Below are 22,007 nucleotides of genomic sequence, written 5' to 3' on the forward strand. Positions count from 1 at the left end.
CTAGTTCAAGCTGTATAATTGTGGTTTAGTTTTAAAGTCTAAGTAATTTTAGTTTAGTTACAAACTGTAGTTCCTCCTCTTTTGACAAGCTTCGACTAGGATGGGTATCTCCACTGGTTGAATGCAAGTGGTGACTGTAACAGCCTGTATGCAATCAACCAAACAACATCTCATTTTTGAATTCTGGGTTCATACGTGCAACCAATCACCGTATCCTCGCGGCCAGGTTGAACTGAAACAACAACCAAACACGACCCATTTGTATCCCCAGAGCCTGGCTTCGGTCGGCCTAGTTCCCTGGTGCGAGCTAGGCTAGGGAAGAGAACCAATCAAACCCAAAATGATCACATTTACATATTATGTTCATGGGTGATCTTGGACACCACGCGCCCCACCCCCACATGCCCGGCCGTACAAAGAGTGTCACCACCACAGCTCGATCGGGATCCGTACAAGAGTGTCAAGTATAAAATTACTTGCTGATTAGAGTGATTGAGACCTCAACGACCATCATGCTTGGCGTTTGGTTTCCTTTGCTTATTTTTAAGCAAGTGTCACATCAATGTTTAGATACTAATTAGGAGTATTAAACGTAGGCTATTTACAAAACCCATTACATAATTACACATTGTCAAATCATGGACTAATTAGGCTTAATAGATTCGTCTCGCCGTTTAGCCTCCACTTATGTAATGGATTTTGTAAATAGTCTACGTTTAATACTCCTAATTAGTATCTAAACATTCGATTGACGGGTGCTTAAAAATAAGCAAACGAACCAAACCAGGTCTAACAAGTTTATATATGGACCGCCTAGACGTGCGTAGTATTTTAACTAAAACTAGAAGACGCAAAAAGGACAAATATTGCTGGTACAAAACCATGACGCAGCACCCTGGACATTTGCAGGACGCAGGGCATCGCCGCAGAGCATGCATGCGGTGGTTCACCATTTTTTGCTTGTTTTTTTGGGTTTTCAAGTCTACAAGCTACTGCAACGACGATCGAAGGTGAGGCACCTACGTGGCGCACGCTTATCTTTTGTTCAATCGTCGACGATATGATGACGACTACTACACTACGCCGTCGCCGTGCGGTGGTGGTACCTTGTGGGCACCAGCACCAGCGGCATCTTCTGGTGGAACGTCAGCCCGCCGGCCTCCTCCATGCTCACGTCCTCCGCCGCCATCCCCTCCGGCAGCGCCCAGTCAAAGCAGTAGAGCAGGTTAGCCAGCGTGAAAGTCACATTGGTCTCGCCCATGGCGAGGCCCGGGCAGATCCGCCGCCCCGCCCCGAACGGCACCAGCTCGAAGTGCGCGCCGTTGTAGTCCACGTCGCTCCCCTCGAACCTGTCCGGTGGAACTCCTTGGCGTCCGCCCAGCTCGCCGGGTCCCTGCCGATCGCCCACGCGTTCACGAGCACGCGCGTCCTCGCCGGCACGTCGTACCCGCCGATCCTCACGTCCCGCACCGTCTCCCGAGGCACCAGCAGCGTCGCCGGCGGGTGCAGCCGCAGGGTCTCCTTCACAACCATCTTGAGGTACGGGAGCTTGGGCACGTCGTCGGGCTCCACGCGCGCCTTGCCTCCCACGACGGCCCTCACCTCGTCCTGTGCCTTCCTCAGCACCCGCGGTTTCCGGATCAGCTCCGACATCGCCCACAGCATCGTCACCGAGCTCGTGTTGATGCCGCCGATGAACGTGTCCATGATGAGGCCCTTGACGTGGTCCCTGCTGAAGCGGATCGTGCCCCGGTTCTCCTTCCACAGGCTGACGAGGACGTCGACGAGGTCGCCGCCGTTCTCGGGGACGACTCGCGCGGGGTCCGTGTGCTGGTCGATGACCGTCTCGAAGAAGGCGTCGAGCTCCCTGAAAATGCGCTCGCATCGGGCGACGAGGCCCGTGACGCGGTCGACGAGGCGGCCGGCGGCGTTGGGGAAGAAGTCCTCCGTGGAGAAGCTGGCCATCATGTCCATGGCCTCGTCCATCACGTGCTGGAACCGCTCCCTGTGCGCGAACCGCTCCGTGCCGTAGATGTTCCCGAACGCCACCGTGCCGATGATGCCGTCGACGAGCCCAAAGATGTGCTCCTTCAGTGCCACCGGCGCCGCCTCCGCGCCCGCGCGGCTCAGGTCGGCGATGAGCCTGTCCACCTGCTGCTCGCGCGCGTACCACGCGGCCTGGACGCGGCGCATGCTGAGGAGCTCGACGATGAAGAGCTTGCGCGCCTCGCGCCACTGCTCGCCGTAGGGCGCGAAGGCCACGTCCTTGAAACCGTAGGAGAGGCGCCTGGGCCCCGGCGACGCGGGGCGGCTGCAGCAGTCGATGTCGTGCTCCTTCATCACCTCCCGCGCCGCCGCCGCGCTGGACACCACCAATGTCGTCACCGTGCCCAGCTGCAGCAGCATCACGGGGCCGTGCCGCCGGGCCAGGTCCCGGAGGTTCCGGTGCGGCAGCCGTCCAAGAAGGTGAAGGTTGCCCAGGACAGGCACCTGCGCGGGGCCCGGCGGCAGACGACGCGCCCCGTCCTTGGTCATCTTGGTCCCGGGGCTCGCCAGGAAGAGGTAGGACGGCACAAGCAGGACTACAGGGAGAAGAAGCAAGAGGCCGATCAGCCATTGCTGCGGCAGACCGGCGAGAAGCTCGGAGGGGAGCAGTGGGGTGGCCATTGTTACTTGGTGTGGAATGTGGATAACGATAAATATGGATAGGAAATTTGCGGATAGAGTATTTACTAACTACAGTCCATCACAGCCAGATAATGATAAGCACGCATCTACATGAGTTTTGTATTAGAATATTCACTACCGGAAACAGGAACGTTGCCGAGGGTAAAATCTTTGCCGAGTGCTTTTTGTCGGGCATTCAGCAAACACACCGTTTGCCGAGTGTATACTGGCAGACACTCGGCATAAATAATACACTCGGCAAACCATAGCTTTGCCGAGTGTCGCAAATAAGACACTCGGCAAACATCCACATGACACTCGGCAACGATTTGACACTCGGTAAATCTCCGGCACGTGGCTCGCACGTGCGCCGTCCGTTAGGGGAGTGGGCCGGCCGTTAGTACTTTGCCGAGTGTCCGACGCGGACACTCAGCAAAGAAGTGGGTTGCTGAGTGCTCCGTCCAGACACTCGGCAAACTAGGAAGTTCGCCGAGTGTCTTCCACAGACACTCGGCCAACGTAGAAGTTTGCCGAGTGTTTGTGTAGGCACTCGGCAAACACAAAAATTTTTTTTCCATCTCTGCCCTCCACACCTTTTCTACTCCCCACATACGATATTTGGTAATCCATCTTAAAAGTTGGTCTATTTTTTGGTCTGTTTGCTATTTTTAATGAATTGATAGCATTAATAGGAATTTGTTTATTTAAGTCAAATTTTAACTGCAAGTGATTGAAATAATGGATTAAAATCAGTGAAAAAATCATATTATAATTATTGAATCCAGATTGAGGTCTCAACCATGAAATGAAAAGAAATTTGAACATTTTTTTAGAAAACACGAACACGAACATGTGGTTGAATGGTTGTTAAATTCTAAAAAAAACAAACGAAGTCTGAAAATCACAAGATTTGTCAAGATGTCATGATATTATATGTGAAGGCTATGGTAAAAAATTGAGAAGGTTTTGCCCAATTTCTAACATATGATGCCTACAAACCGACTCATCTCCCAAAAGGATTCGTAGAAGTTAGAAAGGATCCAAGAAGATTTGGAGTCCAAGTGACATTTGTATTGGGGTTTGACTTCAAAGCTTTTTGTATAGGCAACATACAATATAGATTAGTTCATGTCAAATTTTGGAAATTTTTCGGATTTGTTTGATATTTTTTATTGATTAAATGCAATTATAGATTTTTAATAGATATAAATTCAATTTGAGCTATAACTGCATGAAATAATGGAATAATATCAGTAGAAAAATCATAGAACCATTGTTGAGTGAATTTGAGATGGTTTTTCCCAAGTATATTAGAAAAAGGTCAGTAAAAGACGTTATTGAAGAAGTGTACATGAAATATAAGTATACTTTGCCGAGTGTCTAGTGAAAACACTCGGTAAAGGTAATGTTTTGCCGAGTGTCTAGTGAAAACACTTGGCAAAGTAGGTCCACGGACCCGCTGGCAGACGCGTGTTCCAATTGCATTTTTTTAAAAAAAATTAAAACTTAACTTTGCCGATTGCCCCCGATCTAGCACTCGGCAAACCTTCTGACTTTACTGAGTGCCAGATCGTGGGCACTCGGCAAACCACCTAGCAGGTGCGTGTTTCGATTGAATTTTTTTTAAAAAAAATTAAAACTTCACTTTGCCGAGTGCCCGACATCTGGCACTCAGCAAGCCTTCTGACTTTGCCGAGTGCCAAATCGCGGGCACTCGGCAAACCACCTGACTTAAGTCCCGCGGCCTTCTGACTCGAACACTCAAGCACCAAAACAAATTTCCGCTACCGCCGACACCCTCCGCCACCGCCGCCCGGCGCCACACCCGCCGCCCCCCCCCCACCGCTAGCCGCCCTCTTCCTTCGGCGGCCCGCCGCGCTCGCCGCCCCTGGCGGCCCGCCGCACCCGCCGCCCCCGGCACCCTGCGCCCCGCCCGTCGCCCCCGCCCCGCCGTCCCGCGCCCCTCCCCGGCCCCGGCGCCTCGCCACTCGGCGCCCCGTCCAGGCGGCCCTGCCACCGACGCCCCCGGCTCCGGCGCCCCACCCCGCCGGCCGCCCCCAGCCTGGCACCCCTGCTAGGGAGGCCTTCGTTACTGAACAAGCTGCCAAGAAGCTCGTCAAGGACATGCACTACGAGGCGCGGGTTCAGCGCATCATCGACTTCTATGCTGAATTCAGAAGGATGAAGGTCAAAAAAGAAGAGGCAAGGACAATGAACCTGGAAGAATTCATGGCGGTACATACAGAAAATTAATATTTACTATTTCTGAGATTAATTACGCTTAATTTCTTTTGTTATATGTCACACACTTGATGATGTAGGTGCCTTCATGGTGGTGCCGAGCCTATACCCAGTGCTGGCAACAAATGGTGGAGGTGTGGTTGCAGCCCGGGTGGTTGGAGAACCACCTTGCTTGCCGGGAGCAGCATCTGCAGATGCCATATGCATCACACCATCAAGGCAGCCTGAGCCTTGATGAATACAAGGAAAAATGGGTACGCGAATTCATTTCTTTATTCTCACACTGAATACTGCATACTTTCTAATCCTTTTGCATTTTTACCACAGACGTCATCACATGATGGCCAGGAGTGCTCCCGGTTCATGGCATGGGTTATGTCCAAAAAGGGCAAGGCGACGGCCGACATCAACTTCAACTCGGAGGACCTGCCCGAGGGGTACAGCCATCCAAGCATCCACAGCCGCGTCACCGAGTACACATCAATGGCAAGGGAGGTTCATGGGCGAGAGTTTGATCCGAGCTCTCAGGATATTGATACAGAAATTGTGATGAGGGTGGGAGGAGGCAAGAAGCATGGCCGGTATTGGATTGGAGATAGCGTGATCGACACTACCAGTACTCCCAGTCTCTCCCAGATCGGAGCAAGGAGCACGGATTCTAGCCCCGCGATACGAGCACGACCAACCACTGCACAGTTACAGATGCAGGATTTGGAGGTTATTTCTGTTTGTTTCATCTGTAGTTGATTTTTACGTACCTTTTGCTTTGCAATAAGACATTGGGATGAAATATTGTAAGGCCAAGTGGAAGTAGAACGAAAGCGACGGGAGGACCTAGAGGCGAGGATCGAGGTGGATCAACAGATAGAAAGGCAGAGGACGGAGTCGATGTTCTATTACATGCAGAGTGTTTTTCAGAGTTTAGGTCAAACTCCACCACCTATGCCACCAAACCTATTCCTACCACCTCCACCTCCTGCAGGTACTCCTGTGAGTCACTCTCAACCTTACAATCAATCTAGAATTAAACTAGAAACTACAGGCACTAGAAACTTACACTAGAAATGTGACTAATGCAATCTCTTTAACTTTGTGCAGAATCAATCAACGACATCCAATGCAGAATCATCTTGGGGGCAGTGGCCACCTACACATTCTCCTTATTGACTTGTTTGAACGACTATTGTGTTAAGCAAACTTGTGAATTACTTGTTTAGACTAGAACCTATATGTACTTCTGAATATTATTTGTGTGCTTGTGATGCAATCTATATGCCTGTGATGCAATTTATATGCATGTGATGCTTCTGTGGTTGTTTTTTGAGAGGGGTCCTTTATATGTAACGAATCTGTTTTACAGGAGGAGGAAGGACACTTTGCCGAGTGTTAACACTCGGCAAAGAGGCTAATTTCTGTCAATCTGTGACTACTTTGCTGAGTGTATCGACACAACACTCGGCAAAGGCGCCATAAAAAAGCTGGCGGAAGCGTCTTCTTTGCTGAGTGGCACGAAACCGACACTCTGCAAACACTAAAAGTTCGCCGAGTGTCATGAGTACGACACTCGGCAAAATTTGAATCTTCGCCGAGTGTTTGTGAAACGGCACTCGGTAACATTTAGACTCTTCGCCGAGTGTCGGGACAGAAGCACTCGGCAAAACGTCAACGTTTGCCAAGTGTTCTTCCGTCTGGCACTCGGCAAAAGCGCCGTTACCGTGACAGTCCGTCAACGCCTTTTTGCCGAGTGTTTTGTTTTGCCGAGTGTTTTTTGGCACTCGGCAAAGCGTTTGCCGAGTGCCCGACGTTTGACACTCGGCAAATCCACTGTTTGCCGAGGGAAAGTTCGCCGAATCCAGTTCGCCGAGTGTTACACTCGGCAAACTGTTTGCCGAGTGTTTTTAGGCCTTCGCCGAGTGCCTGGGGCACTCGGCAAATGTCCTGTTTCCGGTAGTGATTGAACAATTGAGTGAGAGTGCAAGATACAATATTTTGATTTAGTTATTGGTCCTTTAAAAGAAATTTCCAATATAACGTATCTTATAATTATTAGTCCATAAAGGAGCATAGATTGATTGATTAGTATGATACAAATTACGATGAGGACCCACAAGCTAATTGGTAGATAGCTAAATTTTAGCTGGTGGCTGGATCCAAAACAAACTAAATAATTCCCAGCTAAAGTTTTTCTACTAGAAAAAACAGTAACTAACTCCAACTAGCAGCTAATGGATTGATTGTGTGAATCCAATAAAACGGACCCTAAGTTCGAACTGCAAATTGCATGCATGGAGAGCAACGAACTAGCACTAGTGCTAACTTCTAGCTCAATAGGAGTAGCAAATTTGGCTTGGACATTCTTTTACTAGTAGGAGGTAATGCTGAACTCTCCAAGGTCTCCCATCTTTCATGCGTGAGGTCCTTTAGTCTTCTGCTCCGATGCAGTAATTTTATGTTTAGATTTGTCTTAAGTCAATTTTGTAAAAAGATTAGACTATATAAATAGTTAATGAAATACCAACTACCATAATATATATTTTTATATTTAAAATTTTTAGAAATACTGTTGGTAAAAAACAGTATGTGACTTAGGACAAATATATAAATATAGTTATATCTTTGGACGAATGATGGAGTTTGAACAGTACCCCTCTGCTCCAAATTGTAAGTTGTTTTGACTTTTCTAGGTTCTTAAGTGTTTGTATGCATTTAGACATTAATTATATCTTTAGGTGCATAGCTAAAAACTATGCACTTATAAAAGTCAAAATAACCTACAATTTGGAATGGAGGGAATACGTGAAACGCCACACAAACTGCCAAACAAGGTTTGACTCGACGGATAGTTGATAATAAGCTCTATCGCATTATTAGCTAGCTAGTCATACTCTCTCCACTCGTTTTTTAGTTGGTCCATACATTATTACCTAGTACTCCACTAGAGCTTATCAACACGCTGTAGCAATAGATAGTACACCTAGGACTTATGACACAAGAATCTCGCTGCTGTTCTGTTGCTGAATAGTTGATGGCAGTCATAGCGGAAAACAAGCAAGAGCCAAGAGCAGCAGGTTTGGCTTAGACCAGTAGCTCAATAGGAGTAGCAAATTTGGCTTAGACATTCTTTTACTAGTAGGAGCTAATGCTGAACTCTCCAGGGTCTCCCATCCTTCATGCATATGTTCATGAAGGAGGTCCTTCAGTCTCCTGCTCCAATGCAGTTATATTATGTTTACATTTATCCTAAGTTAAAATTTTTTAACTTTAACTATATAAATTGTTAATGACATACCAACTATCATAATAATTTTTAGACATATTGTTGGTAAAAAAATAAAAGTATGTGACTTCGAACAAATATAAATATAGCTATATTTTTTTATGGACAGCAAAATGCCACACGAACTGCCAAACAAGATTTGATTTGACGGAGTAGTTGATAAGCTCTATTATTGTATAGCTACTGGTCACACTTTTTCCGCTCGTTTTTTAGGTGGTCCATCACATGAGTACCTAGTACTCGATCCACTAGTGCTTATCAACATACGCTGTAGCAATAATGCTAACCTAAGACTTATGACATGTTTGGTTCCCGTTTCCCGGCCACCGTTCGCCTCGCCTGGCCACAAGAATGTCGCTCGCTGCTGTGCTTGTTGCTGATTAGTTGATGGCAGCCATAGCGCGAAAAACAAGCAAAAGTAGTAGGTTTCATGTGGCGCCGATCCCCCCGCGCCCCAGCATTATATTGGCAGGCTATTCCCAGCGGGAAGTTCCATCTTGCAGTTTTCAAGAGTGACATGCCACAAAAAGATTTAAATTGATGAATGAAATCAATTCTCCCGATGCAAAGTTTCATTTCACGATTTCATAATCTACCCATACCATTTAATTGCAAAGCATGTGATTGGATATGGTTAGATGAAATGAAACTCTCTAGCCTCAATGTCAATTTCATCAGGTTTCATAGTTTTGGAAACAGTGCGTACACACTTTTATCTAGACTAGCAAAATGCCCCTGCCTACGGTAAAAGATCAATTTAGTTTTTCAATTTAGTTTTTCAAACTAATGATATTTTTTATTTTCATCACTAAATTTTTATTCTACTTATTGGATGTCTACACAATAGAAAATCAAAATAATTTTGACTTAATTATTTCCTTTAACTTAAATATCCATTAAATTGTCTGTTCGCTTCAGCTTCTAAGCCGACTGAAAAGCTGAAACGGCTGATTTGGTGTGAGAGGAAAACACTGTTTGGTGGCTGATAAACCGGCTGAATAAGCTAAAGTCAACAGATCCAAAATACTTTTTATTCAACCAAGAGAGTTAAAGGCCTGCACAGAAGGATGCAACCGCTAAGAAGGAAAATTGTGAGGATACTTTTCAACTTTCGATGACACACCTCATGTGCCTCCAAAATTTGCAGTACCCAATGTCTAGGGAAAAACTACCCTCCGGATGTTTTTTCCCTTCTTATTTTTTTTATGCCATGTGTATCCTCTTAATTATTCAACAAGAAGGAAGCAGGATAACTAACAAGAGAGGTCCAAAAATACATGGGCAACTGAGAAAAAAATGCTGAGCTACTGGCAAAAGAAAACTACTCACTGGACAAGCAAGCAGGCACAAAAACAAAACAGAAAATTAATAGATTACTGGCTAATCGAAGGGAAACTAAAGTGACCAGATGTATCACCAGTCACAAAAGACATAAAGCAGTACTGCTGGGACCTCATCGAGCAAAGACATAAACGAGTCATATAAACACAGATAGTTACAGCATAAAGCTGACCACTAATGCATCAAAAACCGATGAACAGCTATTGTCATTAAGAGAGATCCTCCACTATTGAATCTAAAACTCGATCCACAAGCTTGGAGCACTCATCTAATCCACAATGCTAAACCTCGATTCAGAAACCGAAAATCATGGGGTTGTACTCTAATCTAGATCGTGAGCACGAACCAGAAGGCAGGCAGCGGGAATTGCAATCGCAAGACGGTAAATTCCACATGATAAGCGGCGCCCAATCTATCATCGATCCGCCGTGAAGAAACGCGCATGGCATGCAAAGAAAACAGAGTATTCCAGGCAGCCTTGATGAAACCTTAATTTTGTGAAAACTAAGAACAATGTAATAACGAAGTAATGAGCTGCGCGATTCGCGCGAGTAAATCTGGAGAAGCGCTTGCCGACGGACCCCGACGTGCTCGGCGCCGCCTTGTCCTTGGGCACGATCCCCATTGATGCAAGCGCTCGCGCGGACGCCCTGGTGATGGGGACGTACTCCGCTCCGCCACCACGACCTCTGCCCGAACCCAGCGGCGGCGCCCAAAGCAGGGGCGTACGCCTATCCGCCACCACCGCCGGGGCCACGCCCTCCAGCGCCATATCCGCCTTCGCGAGGTGGGCCGTGGTAGCCGCCACCTCCACAGCCCCCATCGTACCCGCCTCCTCTTCTGCCGCCGCCGCCACCATGGCCCCTCCCAGGGCCGTGCCCACCACCGCCTCCGTGCTCGTAATCCATCGCGATTGCCAAGGATTTTGGCAAATCCAGCTAATAAAAGCGCAGGGGCGTCGGTGGGAACCGGCCAATCCAGTTTTGGCGCTGCTGCTCCAGCCCCGAAGCTGGACGGAGCGGCGGCGTCTCGATCCCCTGAGGGAGGGGAGGGGGATGAGGGAGCTCTTTCCCCTTTAAGCCCCCTCACTTTCCTCTTTTTTCCAACCGAGCTCCCCTATATTCAGAATTGGATTGCGGGTTGATTTCACAAAACATCAGGGTTTTTTTTTGCAAAATTAGGGCGACATACGAAAAATCCTGGTAGAGACGTTACTCGCTTTAATATTAGGTATATATAGATTAAACTTGTTTCATCTCTCTCTTCATAATTATCTTGACATGTCATAACATATGTTGATGCACTGGTGGAAAATGTAGCATTAGTCCTGGTTGGTATGGGTCAAAGATCCCAAAAATTCATCCAGGATTAAATTTTCGAGACGAGGGGGGTTCTTTAGTCCCAGTTGGAATACCAACAGGGACTAAAAAGGTTAAAAAAAAAGTGCTGCTCGGCCCGCTCCGTGCCGGGCCCTCACCCGCCAGCGCAGCGGCGGCGCCTCCGCGCCAGCCGCCCGCGCTCGCCCGTGAAGGCCACCTGCTCGCGCTGCCCGCTGGCCGCTCCGTCTGCTACTCGCTCGGTCACTGCTCCATCCACCGCTCCGTCCAGTCACTCGCCCGCCCACTCGCTCCATCCGCTCCGTCCGCCACTCGCCTGCCCACTCACTCCGTCCGTCGCTCCAACCGGCCGCTCGCCTGCGCCGCTCGCCACTTGCCTGCACCAGCCACCCGCACGCGCCGCCCGCCCGCCCTCTGCCCGCCTCCACCCTTGCCCACCTCCACACGCGCCGGCCACCGCTCGCTCGCCCGCCGGCCACTGGCCCGCCTGCCCGCCCGCGCCCGCCACTAGCCCTGCCCTCGCCCTGCTACCGCTCCTCACTGCCAGTGAGGAGCGAGTAGAGGGGGAAAGGGAGGGGCAGCGCGAGGATAAGGGAGGGAGGAGAGGGAGGCACGGTAGAGAGAGAGAGGAGGAGAGGGAGGCGCGGTGGAAGGAGAGAGGAGGAAGGAGGCGTGCGCGGTGGAGGGAGGAAGGCAGAGAAGAGGCGCTGCGCGATGGAGGGATAAGGCAGCGTGAGGATAAGGGAGGGAGGGAGAGAGAAGGTGCTGCGCAAAGATAAGGTCGAGAGGGCCACATGGGGTCCTTTTGTCCTGTTGGAAACACCAACCGGGATTAAAGGTCCCCCTTTAGTCTCGGTTGGAATTACCAACTGGGATAAAAGGGAGGGTCTTTTGTCCCGATTGGAATTTCCAACCGGGACAAATGGGTGGAGCGTCGGTAGGATTTTTTGTAGCTGTTACAACCGAGACTAGGGGGGCTTTAGTCCCGGTTGGTATTTATAACCGGGACTAAAGCTCCCCCTGCGGTGGCCTTTGGGCACATTTTTGACCCATTTTTGATCCGGGACTAAAGATACTTTAGTCACAGATCTAATGTTAACCGGGACTAAAGGAGTTGAATGGAAGATCAGTTCTCTAATAGTGATGTGTCACTGTATTTAATGTGCATAAAACCTCTTTGGACTGGGATTAGCTGACTAAGAGAATCGAATCGTAGCAGGATGCTACTGAAAAAAAAACCACATTTCATTACGAAAGAAAACGTAACGAAATAAAAACTCTAATATTTTACTGTAATACAATTTTAGTAGAAACATATCCTCTTATTTGATCAGCAAGTTTATTTGTTAGCCCACCAAAACGTAGGTTACCAAATTGTAGCCCTCAACGTTTTGTCAAATTTGGAATGGCTTTCACTTCTACACTTTTTTATTGAAATCAAATACTCTCAAACTTGTTTTGGATGCCTGCTTTCTAAAACATCATCTCTTTGTAATTGGAGAGCTCATATTCTCAAACTTATGGGGACACTTTATAAGCGCAGGACATTAGTAGTTCTAGTCCTATATTTTATATAGTCACAAAAGAAGCCTATTTCTTCAATAATAAATGTAGTGATACAAGACGGTTCAGAAGATTTTTTTTGTCAATTATTTCACTATTTTGTGCAAGGTCACAACAATTCCAGCTCAGCACCATTATGAGCGGACCATTATTTCCAACCCGTCTGCAGTTACATGTATCTGTTGCGCGTGGCTCTGAACACTAATCATTGGCTACATGTTCCTTTAATGAAACACGTGCATTTTCCGATTTAGCATATCCTAACGATGGACCTGCCTAAGGTGCCACCGTGTGCAGCATTGATTCCAGATCCCATAATGTGTGTTGCACATGAACTACTTTCCTAGTATTGTTGTTATAGTATATCTCCAACGTTCAATGTTAGTTTTTTCTTTTAAGCCGGATGAACAAAAAACTTCCAAAAACATACCGGGCACTCCAATAAATTGTTTCTCCTAGATAAGTGTCCTTAAAAGTAGACACCCTTATTTGTTAAAATCTACTACGTGAAAATGTATAGAAGCAACAACACAAACCAAATTGACTAGCAGCATGTGCTTTGAATTGTTTTCGAGACAACAGTTGAGCACACACCAATTCAAAAAATTGGTATTACACTCATGGACGCTCCCTGAGCCAAGAGGATGGGATATTGATATTCAATGACACAATACGTGAGAAGGCCCAACGTCTTATGAAGAACATTGAAGATTCTAAGGCTGGGAGGTTGCAGGTGGACCGAGAGAATGATGAGCTCACATTGGCTCTCGGTAATCCCGAGCACCCAGGACGTTGCCGAGGGTTCAGGGTCATTCCGTGGAAGTTTTTGCTTTCCGAGGTGATAGCGCATTGTACAGAAGCCGCAAGCGAAGAAAGGAACAGATCGAGGAGAGCTGGCGGCAGATGCTAGAATCCAAAGTGCAAGCATAAGAACAAAGAATGATGGAGGAAATCAATCGTCGAGTGGCCCACGCAGTTGCGGAGTTGGCCCAATCTGGAACATTGCCAAATCCAAACAACGCCAGCCCTTCTCAACGCCTCTTGAGCAGTTGTGCTTCTATAGGGGTCCCTGATGCGCAGACGCCCAGGTTACCCGTGGAGGAGCAACAGTTCCCCGTGGATGCCATCACGCAATGCACCACATGTGAGTTGCATGCACTAGTCAGCAACCTCACTATTAAGGTATACTTATACATAATATTTATGCAATCTTGTCAATTGATCCACGCCTCGTGATCGGAGTTTAATAACTTGTTTACTTCTACTATATGTATAGGTAGCGTACGGGAGTGCGTTAGCAACCCTGGCGGGGCAGAGCAGTCATGGCATGAAGATTCCACCTAGCTACGCCAGCGTCCGCGTAGAGCAAATAGTTGATAGCCAATATGAAGGTCTAGAGCTCGACCTCCGGGGAGGTGACGGGGAAAAGACACTGGCAGATGCGCTTCATGGGATCATTCTATGGCGAAAACGCTACATCATTATTCCCGGCACGGAGCCATCTCCTCAGAGCTCAAGACCGCTCCCCGTAGATCCCCAGCAGCGACCTTCTCCTCATAGCTCGAAACCATCATCTCCTGCACAACCTGCTCCAGGATCATCCCTTTCATCTATATCAAGGTCTCCATCTCCACCACATCCTGGTGGTGGGAGCGACGACGACAATAATAACACCACTCCCCGATCACCATCGCCGGCACCAAGAGCCGCCCTCATGAAGGAACCTGCAGCACCACCAAAGAAGTCACGAGCACCGCCTCCCAAGCAAAGACAGAGAAAGAAGAAAACAAAGGAGCCTGAAGTGACTCGTAAGGAACGCTGGGAGGCAATGACTCATGCGGAACAGTGGGCAGAAATCCAATGAGAGGCCAGTGAGTGGTTCAAGAAACAAGCCAAAGAAAAACAAGCAACGGAGATGGAGCCACCGCTAGTAAATCGAAGAGATTTAAACTTTTTTATCAGGATGGAAGAAGGAGCCAAGAAAAGGATACCACTCTTATCAAACTATGAACAGGCTTTAGTAAAGGCTGATGAAAAGGATAAAAGGAAAGGAAAGTCATCTTCCAGTGGTGCTGTCCCCGACCTCAGCCATTTATCAAAAAAAGACGCTCAAAGGGTAGCAGCAATGCCCTTGGATCAACAAGCAGAAGTATTGAAGTTCATGCAAGAAACAGGTCTGGGACTTGATGAATGCTTAAGGCAAGTTGAGACGCCAACTGCACCGCCCACTGAGCCGAGATGGCCTTATGAGCTAGGCAAACCTCTAGTAAAGCCTTCATTGGTATGGAAGCTATCAACAAAGATGTACGCATTCCATCAATGGTACATGATGGCACCCGCCGACTCGAGGGAGATGCTCGGCCTGAAGGTAAAACCGATAGATTTTTACGGCGAAGGCGAGAAAGTATTGTGGCTAGACTTCAAGGATATATACGAAGTGTACCATCATGATGCCCTGGACGTCTCTCTGATCAGCGCTTGGGTTCTGTAAGTATCCATTTATCTCTACATGTAAATTTTGACGTGTGTCACCGTACTAACTTTGTCTTCCATTTTATGTAGGATGCTAATTCAGACGTGCCACCGAGAGGCGTACCTACATATAGGCTTCATGGATCCATTTGTAGTTAACCAACAACGGATACAATTAGTGCCGGAAAAAACCTTGGTGGAATTATACAATTTTCTAGACAAACAAACATTCAAGGATTTCATACTACTTCCATACAACTTCAAGTAAGTGTGTGTATACCGTCTACTTTCGATGTCTTTTTCCTTATCTCTACATCTTAGTTAGCTCTAATATGCATGAACATTTTACATACGTAGCTTCCACTGGATCCTTATTATAATTGAGCCTGCAAGAAGCCACGTCACTGTCTTCGATTCGTTGAGGAAAGATCAGGTGGAGTACCAAGATATGCAAGACATGCTAGGCTTGTAATAATTCTGGACCTTTATCTCTATGCAAAAGTTTGTTTCCTAAATTTTACCCCTCTTACACTATATCATTCATTATTCTAATCCGTAGCACATGGAAACAATTCATAAGGACACACAAAGGTCCATTCAAAGAAAAACTTACATGGAACACAGACTTCCTGGTACGTATGAAGTTTGCACATTTGTTACATTGTATAACACGAATATTTCATAACTTATTTTTTTCCGCACTGAAGTGCTTAAGACAGGAACCCGGGAATAATCTATGTGGCTACTACATCTGTCAGCACATGCACAGTTTTATGGGACCCAAGGGACTAAAGATGACGCCGCACAACTTTAAAGTACGTAAAATAAAAGTATTACTAGTTAATTATTTTCTAGCTCCTTATATGTATTTGTTCGTGCAACATTCACAAATTTCCAAATTATAGATGTTAAATATTCAACAAGGACTCTTGAAGGAAGAAAGAGTAGCGGCAATATGTGAAGGTCTCGTTGGATTCCTAATGGACGAGGTGGTAAATCCAAAAGGAGAATTTTATTACGATGGACGACAATTAGACACTCCGAGCAGCAACACTTTGACGGGAAGATTGTAGATATATAGTTTGATTTATTTGTATATATAATACGCGCTAATTATGATCGATTTGTACTAATTGAATTGTGTATAAGAATTGTGTATATATATAGTAATTGTATAATTACAAATCCCATTCGTTTAAATACTAGTTGATTTCATTCTAAAAAAGTCTCAACTACTAAAGGTTAACAAAAGGGCCGCGGTACTACGTACGTGATGCATGCATGAAAATTTCAGGCGCTAGGCAGGGTGCCATGCAGGGGCACCCTTTACTCCCGGTTGCTTTTACCAACCGGGATTAAAGGGTGATCTTTACTCCCGGTTGAAAGACCCAGGACTAAAGACCCCCCCTTTTGTCCCGGTTGGTTTATCCCGGATGGATTTCGGGAGATATGCACCCTACCAACCGGGACTAAAGGCCAATTCTCTACTAGTGCTTCATGTAATAATTTCGACGAAACCTTCACCCTTCTTTTCAATTTTTGTATCCACACTAACAAGCCACATCAAATCCGTACAATTTCCACATCAGTATTCACGCACGGAGGTCGACAACAGGTTCGTTGGTGGCTGCACTAATTTGCCATTTAATTTCGTTGTTATCGAGTCAACATCGATGTTTCCGTTTCGTTTTTCTCCATGTAATACAAAAACTAACGTGAAAGTGTTGTAGAGAGAGGATGCCGACCGTTATGGCTGCTCTTATAGGCCACTTCCAATGCAAATAATAATGTCCTAGCGTAATGTTGGCTATACTCTCCACCTCACGATCTCATATACTCGAATAGTCGAGCATTATTGGGAGGAGGGAGTAGCCTATCATTGGGAGAGACGATCGTATCTCAAACATTAGTGTCCCCAGTTATACGTACTCTACAAGCAATTAGCACCCTATTTATACCCCCACAAGCAATTGGCACAACAACTCAACTTGATTATTGGCTTTCACTTGGAGTAAAAGAAACAGTGGCCATGCCTTTGCCTGTCCTGGAATGCATGCCTCAACAATGGAAACTGCAGCTCCACTGGTAGAAAACTGAGCATTAGTCCCGGTTGGTAAGGGTCATATCTCTCGGATATCCATCCGGGATAAACCAACCGGGACAAAAGGGGGGGGTCTTTAGTCCCGGGTATTTTAACCGGGAGTAAAGGACCCCCTTTAGTCCCGGTTGGTGTTACCAACCGGGATGCATGCATCACGTATACGTATAGTAGTACCGCGGCCCTTTTAATTTGTTAACCTTGTAGTTGAGATTTTTTTAGAATGAATTAAATCAACTAGTATTTAAACGAATGGGATTTGTAATTATACAACTACTATATATATACACAATCCTTATACACAATTCATATACACAATTCAACTAGCTTAATTAGTACAAATCGATCATATATACAAATAAATCAAAGTATCTTCCTACGATCTTCCGCCCGTCGTGGTGTTGCTGAGAGGAGTGTCTAATTATCGTCCATCGTAATAAAATTCTCCTCTTGGATTTACCACCTCGTCCATTATGAATCCAATGAGACCTTCACATATTGCCGCTACTCTTTCTTCCTTCAAGAGTCCTTGTTGAATATTTAACATCTATAATTTGGAAATTTGTGAATGTTACATGAACAAATACATATAAGGAGCTAGAAAATAATTAACTAGTAATATATTTATTTTACGTACTTTTAAGCTGTGCGGCGTCATATTCGGTCCCTTGGGTCCTAAAAAACCGTGCATGTGCTCACAGATGTAGTAGCCACATAGGTTATTCCCGGGTTCCTGTCTTAAGCACTTCAGTGCGGAAAAAAAATAAGTTATGAAATATTCGTGTTATACAATGTAATAAATGTGCAGACTTCATACGTACCGGGAAGTCTGTGTTCCATGTAAGATCTTCTTTGAATGGACCTTTGTGTGTCCTTATGAATTGTTTCCATACGCTGCGGATTAGAATAATGAATGACATAGTGTAACAGGGATAAAATTTAGGAAATAAATTTTTGCATAGAGATAAAGGTCCAGAATTATTACAAGCCCAGCATGTCTTGCAATTCTTGGTAGTCCACCGGATCTTTCCGTAACGAATCAAAGACAGTGACGTGGCTTCTTTCAGGCTCAATTATAATAAGGATCCAGTGGAAGCTGCGTGCGTAAAATGTTCATGCATATTAGAGCTAACTAACATGTAGAGATAAGGAAAAAGACATCGAAAGTAGACGGTATACACACACTTACTTGAAGTTGTATGGAAGTAGTATGAAATCCTTGAATGTTTGTTAGTGTAGGAAATTGTATATTTCGGCAAAGGTTTTTTCCGGCGCTAATTGTATCTGTCGTTGGTTAACTACAGATGGATCCATGAAGCCTACATGTAGGTACGCCTCTCGGCGGCATGTCTGAATTAGCATCCTACATGAAATGGAAGATGAAGTTAGTACGGTGACGCACGCCAAAATTTACATGTAGAGATAATAAACGGACACTTACAGAATCCAAGCGCTGATCAGAGAGACGTCCAGGGCATCATGATGGTACACTTCGTATATATCCTCGAAGTTTAGCCACAGCACTTTCTCCCCTTCACCGTGAAAATCTATCGGTTTTACCTTCATGCCGATCATCTCCCTCGATTTGGCGGATGCCGTCATGTACCATTGATGGAATTCGTACATCTTTGTTGACAGCTTCCGTACCATTGCCGGCTTCACTAGAGGCTTGCCTAGCTGATAAGGCCATCTCGGCTCAGGGGGCGGTGCAGTTGGCGTCTCGACTTGCCCTATGCATTCATCAAGTCCCAGACCTGTTTCTTCCATGAACTTCAATATATTTGCTTGTTGATCCAAGGGCATTGCTTTTACCCGTTGAGCATCTTTCTTTGACAAATGGCTGAGGTCGGGGATTGAACCGCTGGAGGATGATTTTCCTTTTCTTTTATCCTTTTCATCAGCCTTTACTAGAGCCCGTTCATAGTTTGTCAAGAGTGGTATCCTTTTCTTGGCTCCTTCCTCCATCCTGATAAAGAAGTTTAAATCCCGCCGACTTACTGGCGGTGGCTCTATCTCCCTTGCCTTTTTTAATTCGGCTTGTTTCTTAAACCACTCACTGGCCTCTCGTTGGATTTCTGCCCACTGTTCCGCATGAGACATTGCCTCAAAGCGTTCCTTGCGAGCCACTTCAGGGTCGACCTTTGTTTTCTTCTTTCGAGCCTGTCTTTGCTTGGGAGGCGGTGCTCGTGACTTCTTGAGTGGTGCTGCAGGTTCCTTCGAGGGGGCCGCTCTTGGTGCCGGCGACGGTGATCGGGGAGGGGTGTTGTTATTGTCGTCGTCGCTCCCAGCACCAGGATGTGGTGGAGATGGAGACCTTGATATAGATGGAAGCGACGGTCCTGGAGCAGGAGATGCCGGTCTCGAGGTATGAGGAGAAGGTCGCTGCTCGGGATCGACGGGGAGCGGTCTTGAGGTCTGAGGAGATGGCTCCGTGCGGGAAATAATGATGTAGCGTTTCTTCCATAGAATGATCCCATGAAGCGCATCTGCCAATGTCTTTTCCCCGTCGCCTCCCGGGAAGTCGAGCTCTAGACCTTCATACTGGGCATCTACTATTTGCTCGACACAGACGCTGGCGTAGCCTGTTGGAATGTCCATGCCATGACTGCTCTGCCCTGCCAGCGTTGGTAACGCACTCCCGTACGCTACCTGTACATATAGCAGAAGTAAACAAGTTGAACTCCGATCTCGAGGCCTGGATCAATTGACAAGATTGCATAAATATTATGTATAAGTATACCTTAATAGTGAGGTTGCCGACCGGTGCATGCAGCTCACATGAGGTCCGTTGCGTGATGGCATCCACGGGGAACCGTTGCTCCTCCACGGGTAACCTGGGCGTCTGCGCATCGGGGACCCCTGTAGAAGCACAACTGCTCCCGAGGCGTTGAGAAGGGCTGGCGGTGTGAGGATTCGGCACTGCTCCAGATTGCGCCAACTCCGCAACTGCGTCGGCCACCCGCCGATTGATTTCATCCATCATTCGTTGTTCTAGCATCTGCCGCCAGCTCTCCTCCATCTGTTCCTTTCTTCGCTTCCGGCTTCTGTAAGAGGCGCTGTCACCTCGGAAAGCGAACTTCCACGGAACCACCCCGAAGCCCCGGCAACGTCCTGGGTGCTCTGGATTACCGAGGGCCAATGTGAGCTCATCATTTTCTCGGTCCACCCTCAACCTCCCAGCCTTGGAATCTTCAATGTTCTTCATGAGATGTTCGGCCTTCTCACGTATTCTGTCATTGAAAATCAGCGTCCCATCCTCTTGGCTTAGGGAGCCTCCATGAGCGTAGTACCAGTTCTTTGATCGTTCGGGCCATTCAATAGTTGCAGGTATGATTCCCCGTTCGATCAGATCTTGTTCCATCTTTCTCCACTTGGGAATTGCTGAGCCATACCCACCTCGCCCCAAATGATGGTGGTAGCCCTTCTGACTAGCATTTGCAACGTTGGTCGTGATCTTTTTCACACCTTCTTCACTCCTCTTGTATTCAACAAATGCATCCCAGTGGTCCCTCAACTTGGGCCACGCATTGAAGTCTGGAGTTTTGCCCTTCTTGATGTAGTGGGTGTCCAGCATCTTCTTGAATGTCTGGAATTGAGTAGCCATCTTCTTAAGTGTCCAGGCTTTGACATCCTTCTCGCTATAATCTTCGGGGAATGTGAAATGCCTCTTCACGTCTTCCCACAGCATATTCTTTTCTGTCTCTGGAAGGGCGTACGGATTATCGCTTCTGCCCTTCCATTCTCTGATGCTGATAGGCACGTTGTCCCGGACGATTGCCCCGATTTGACTAACATACTTCTTTGCGACTTTCTCGGGAGCAACCGGCCTGCCCTCATCTGTAACTTCGGTGATGACAAGCCTCCCTTCCATCACCTTTGTACGACCTCAGGTCTTCTGCCCTTGTGTCGATCCGGAGGGCTAACAGTTTAAGATTCGTTAATTAGTACGTACTAGTAGCGGTGGCGTGAAACAATACAAGAATGGTTGTATATACCTCGCCGGAACCTTCCGCCACGGCAAGTTGTTGCTGCGGCTGTTGCTCTTCATTCACATCGGCAGACATGTTGAGGAACATGTCCGCCTGGGTGCCCTCTTCATCCGTGTATGATAGTGGAACGTTGTCGTCACTACCATCACCAGCGATTATCTGCTCCATGATATACCTTGCGGTCTCATCGTCTGCCATTTCAACTATTGCTGCAAACATACATCGAATCATACATGACAGTCATACAAATCGTCTTAATACAAATTTGTATATAATCACAGTTCGGAATCATACATGTATATAAAGAAATCATAAAATAACATGAATCGTACAAAGTCCGGAATCTTTATACAAATTTCTATGAATTTATACAAACTTCTATGAATTTCTATGAATTTCTATAAATTTCTATGAATTTCTATGAATTTCTATGAATTTATACAAATTTCTATGAATTTCTACGAATTTTGATGAATTTCTACGAATTTCTACGACGGCGATAAGGGCGGCGAAGGCGGGACGGCGGCGGTCAGGGCGGCGGAGGCGGTTCACCGGAACCACGGGCGGTGCCTAAGCTACTACGTTGTGATGGGCGGCAGGACGGCGGCGATCACGTCGACTACTCGGCGGCGATCACGACGGCTACAAGGCGACTCTCACGGTAGCTACTCGGCGGGACGGCGGCCATCACGACGGCGGGGTAGCTACTCGGCGGGACGGCGGCGATCACGACGGCGGGGTAGCTACTCGGCGGGACGGCGGCGATCACGACGGCGGGACGGTAGTTAACAACCTAACAACAAATCTAAAAATCTAACTTAACAAACTAACTAGAAATCTAAAAATCTAACTTAACAAAATTAGAAATCTAAAAATCTAACTTAACAAAATTACAATTCCATTAAAAATTAAAAATTAAAAGAAAACCGCCAGCTCTCCCGGCGCACCGGCCGGCGCGGCAGACCTCTCGCGCGCGGGGCGGCGGCCCGGGCGGCGGGACGGCGGCGGCCGGGGCGGCCTGA

At 47.0% G+C, this 22,007-nt stretch overlaps 1 protein-coding gene and 1 pseudogene across 1 annotated transcript in view; one reads left to right on the forward strand and one right to left on the reverse strand.

Moving 5' to 3' along the window:
• Window positions 1-805: 805 nt before the first annotated feature.
• Window positions 806-2,758, reverse strand: LOC101769476 (annotated as a pseudogene).
• A 9,934-nt stretch (window positions 2,759-12,692) lies between these two features.
• The window catches only part of LOC101756641 (4-hydroxyphenylacetaldehyde oxime monooxygenase), an 18,143-nt gene continuing 8,828 nt past the window's right edge, over window positions 12,693-22,007 (forward strand). The window contains exon 1 of the mRNA XM_012849115.2: window positions 12,693-12,715. Within this exon, the coding sequence (XP_012704569.2) occupies window positions 12,693-12,715 (23 nt within the window). The remainder of the gene's footprint in view (window positions 12,716-22,007) is intronic.

Source organism: Setaria italica, chromosome IX (genome assembly GCF_000263155.2).
Source record: "Setaria italica strain Yugu1 chromosome IX, Setaria_italica_v2.0, whole genome shotgun sequence".
Taxonomy (NCBI): Eukaryota; Viridiplantae; Streptophyta; class Magnoliopsida; order Poales; family Poaceae; genus Setaria; species Setaria italica.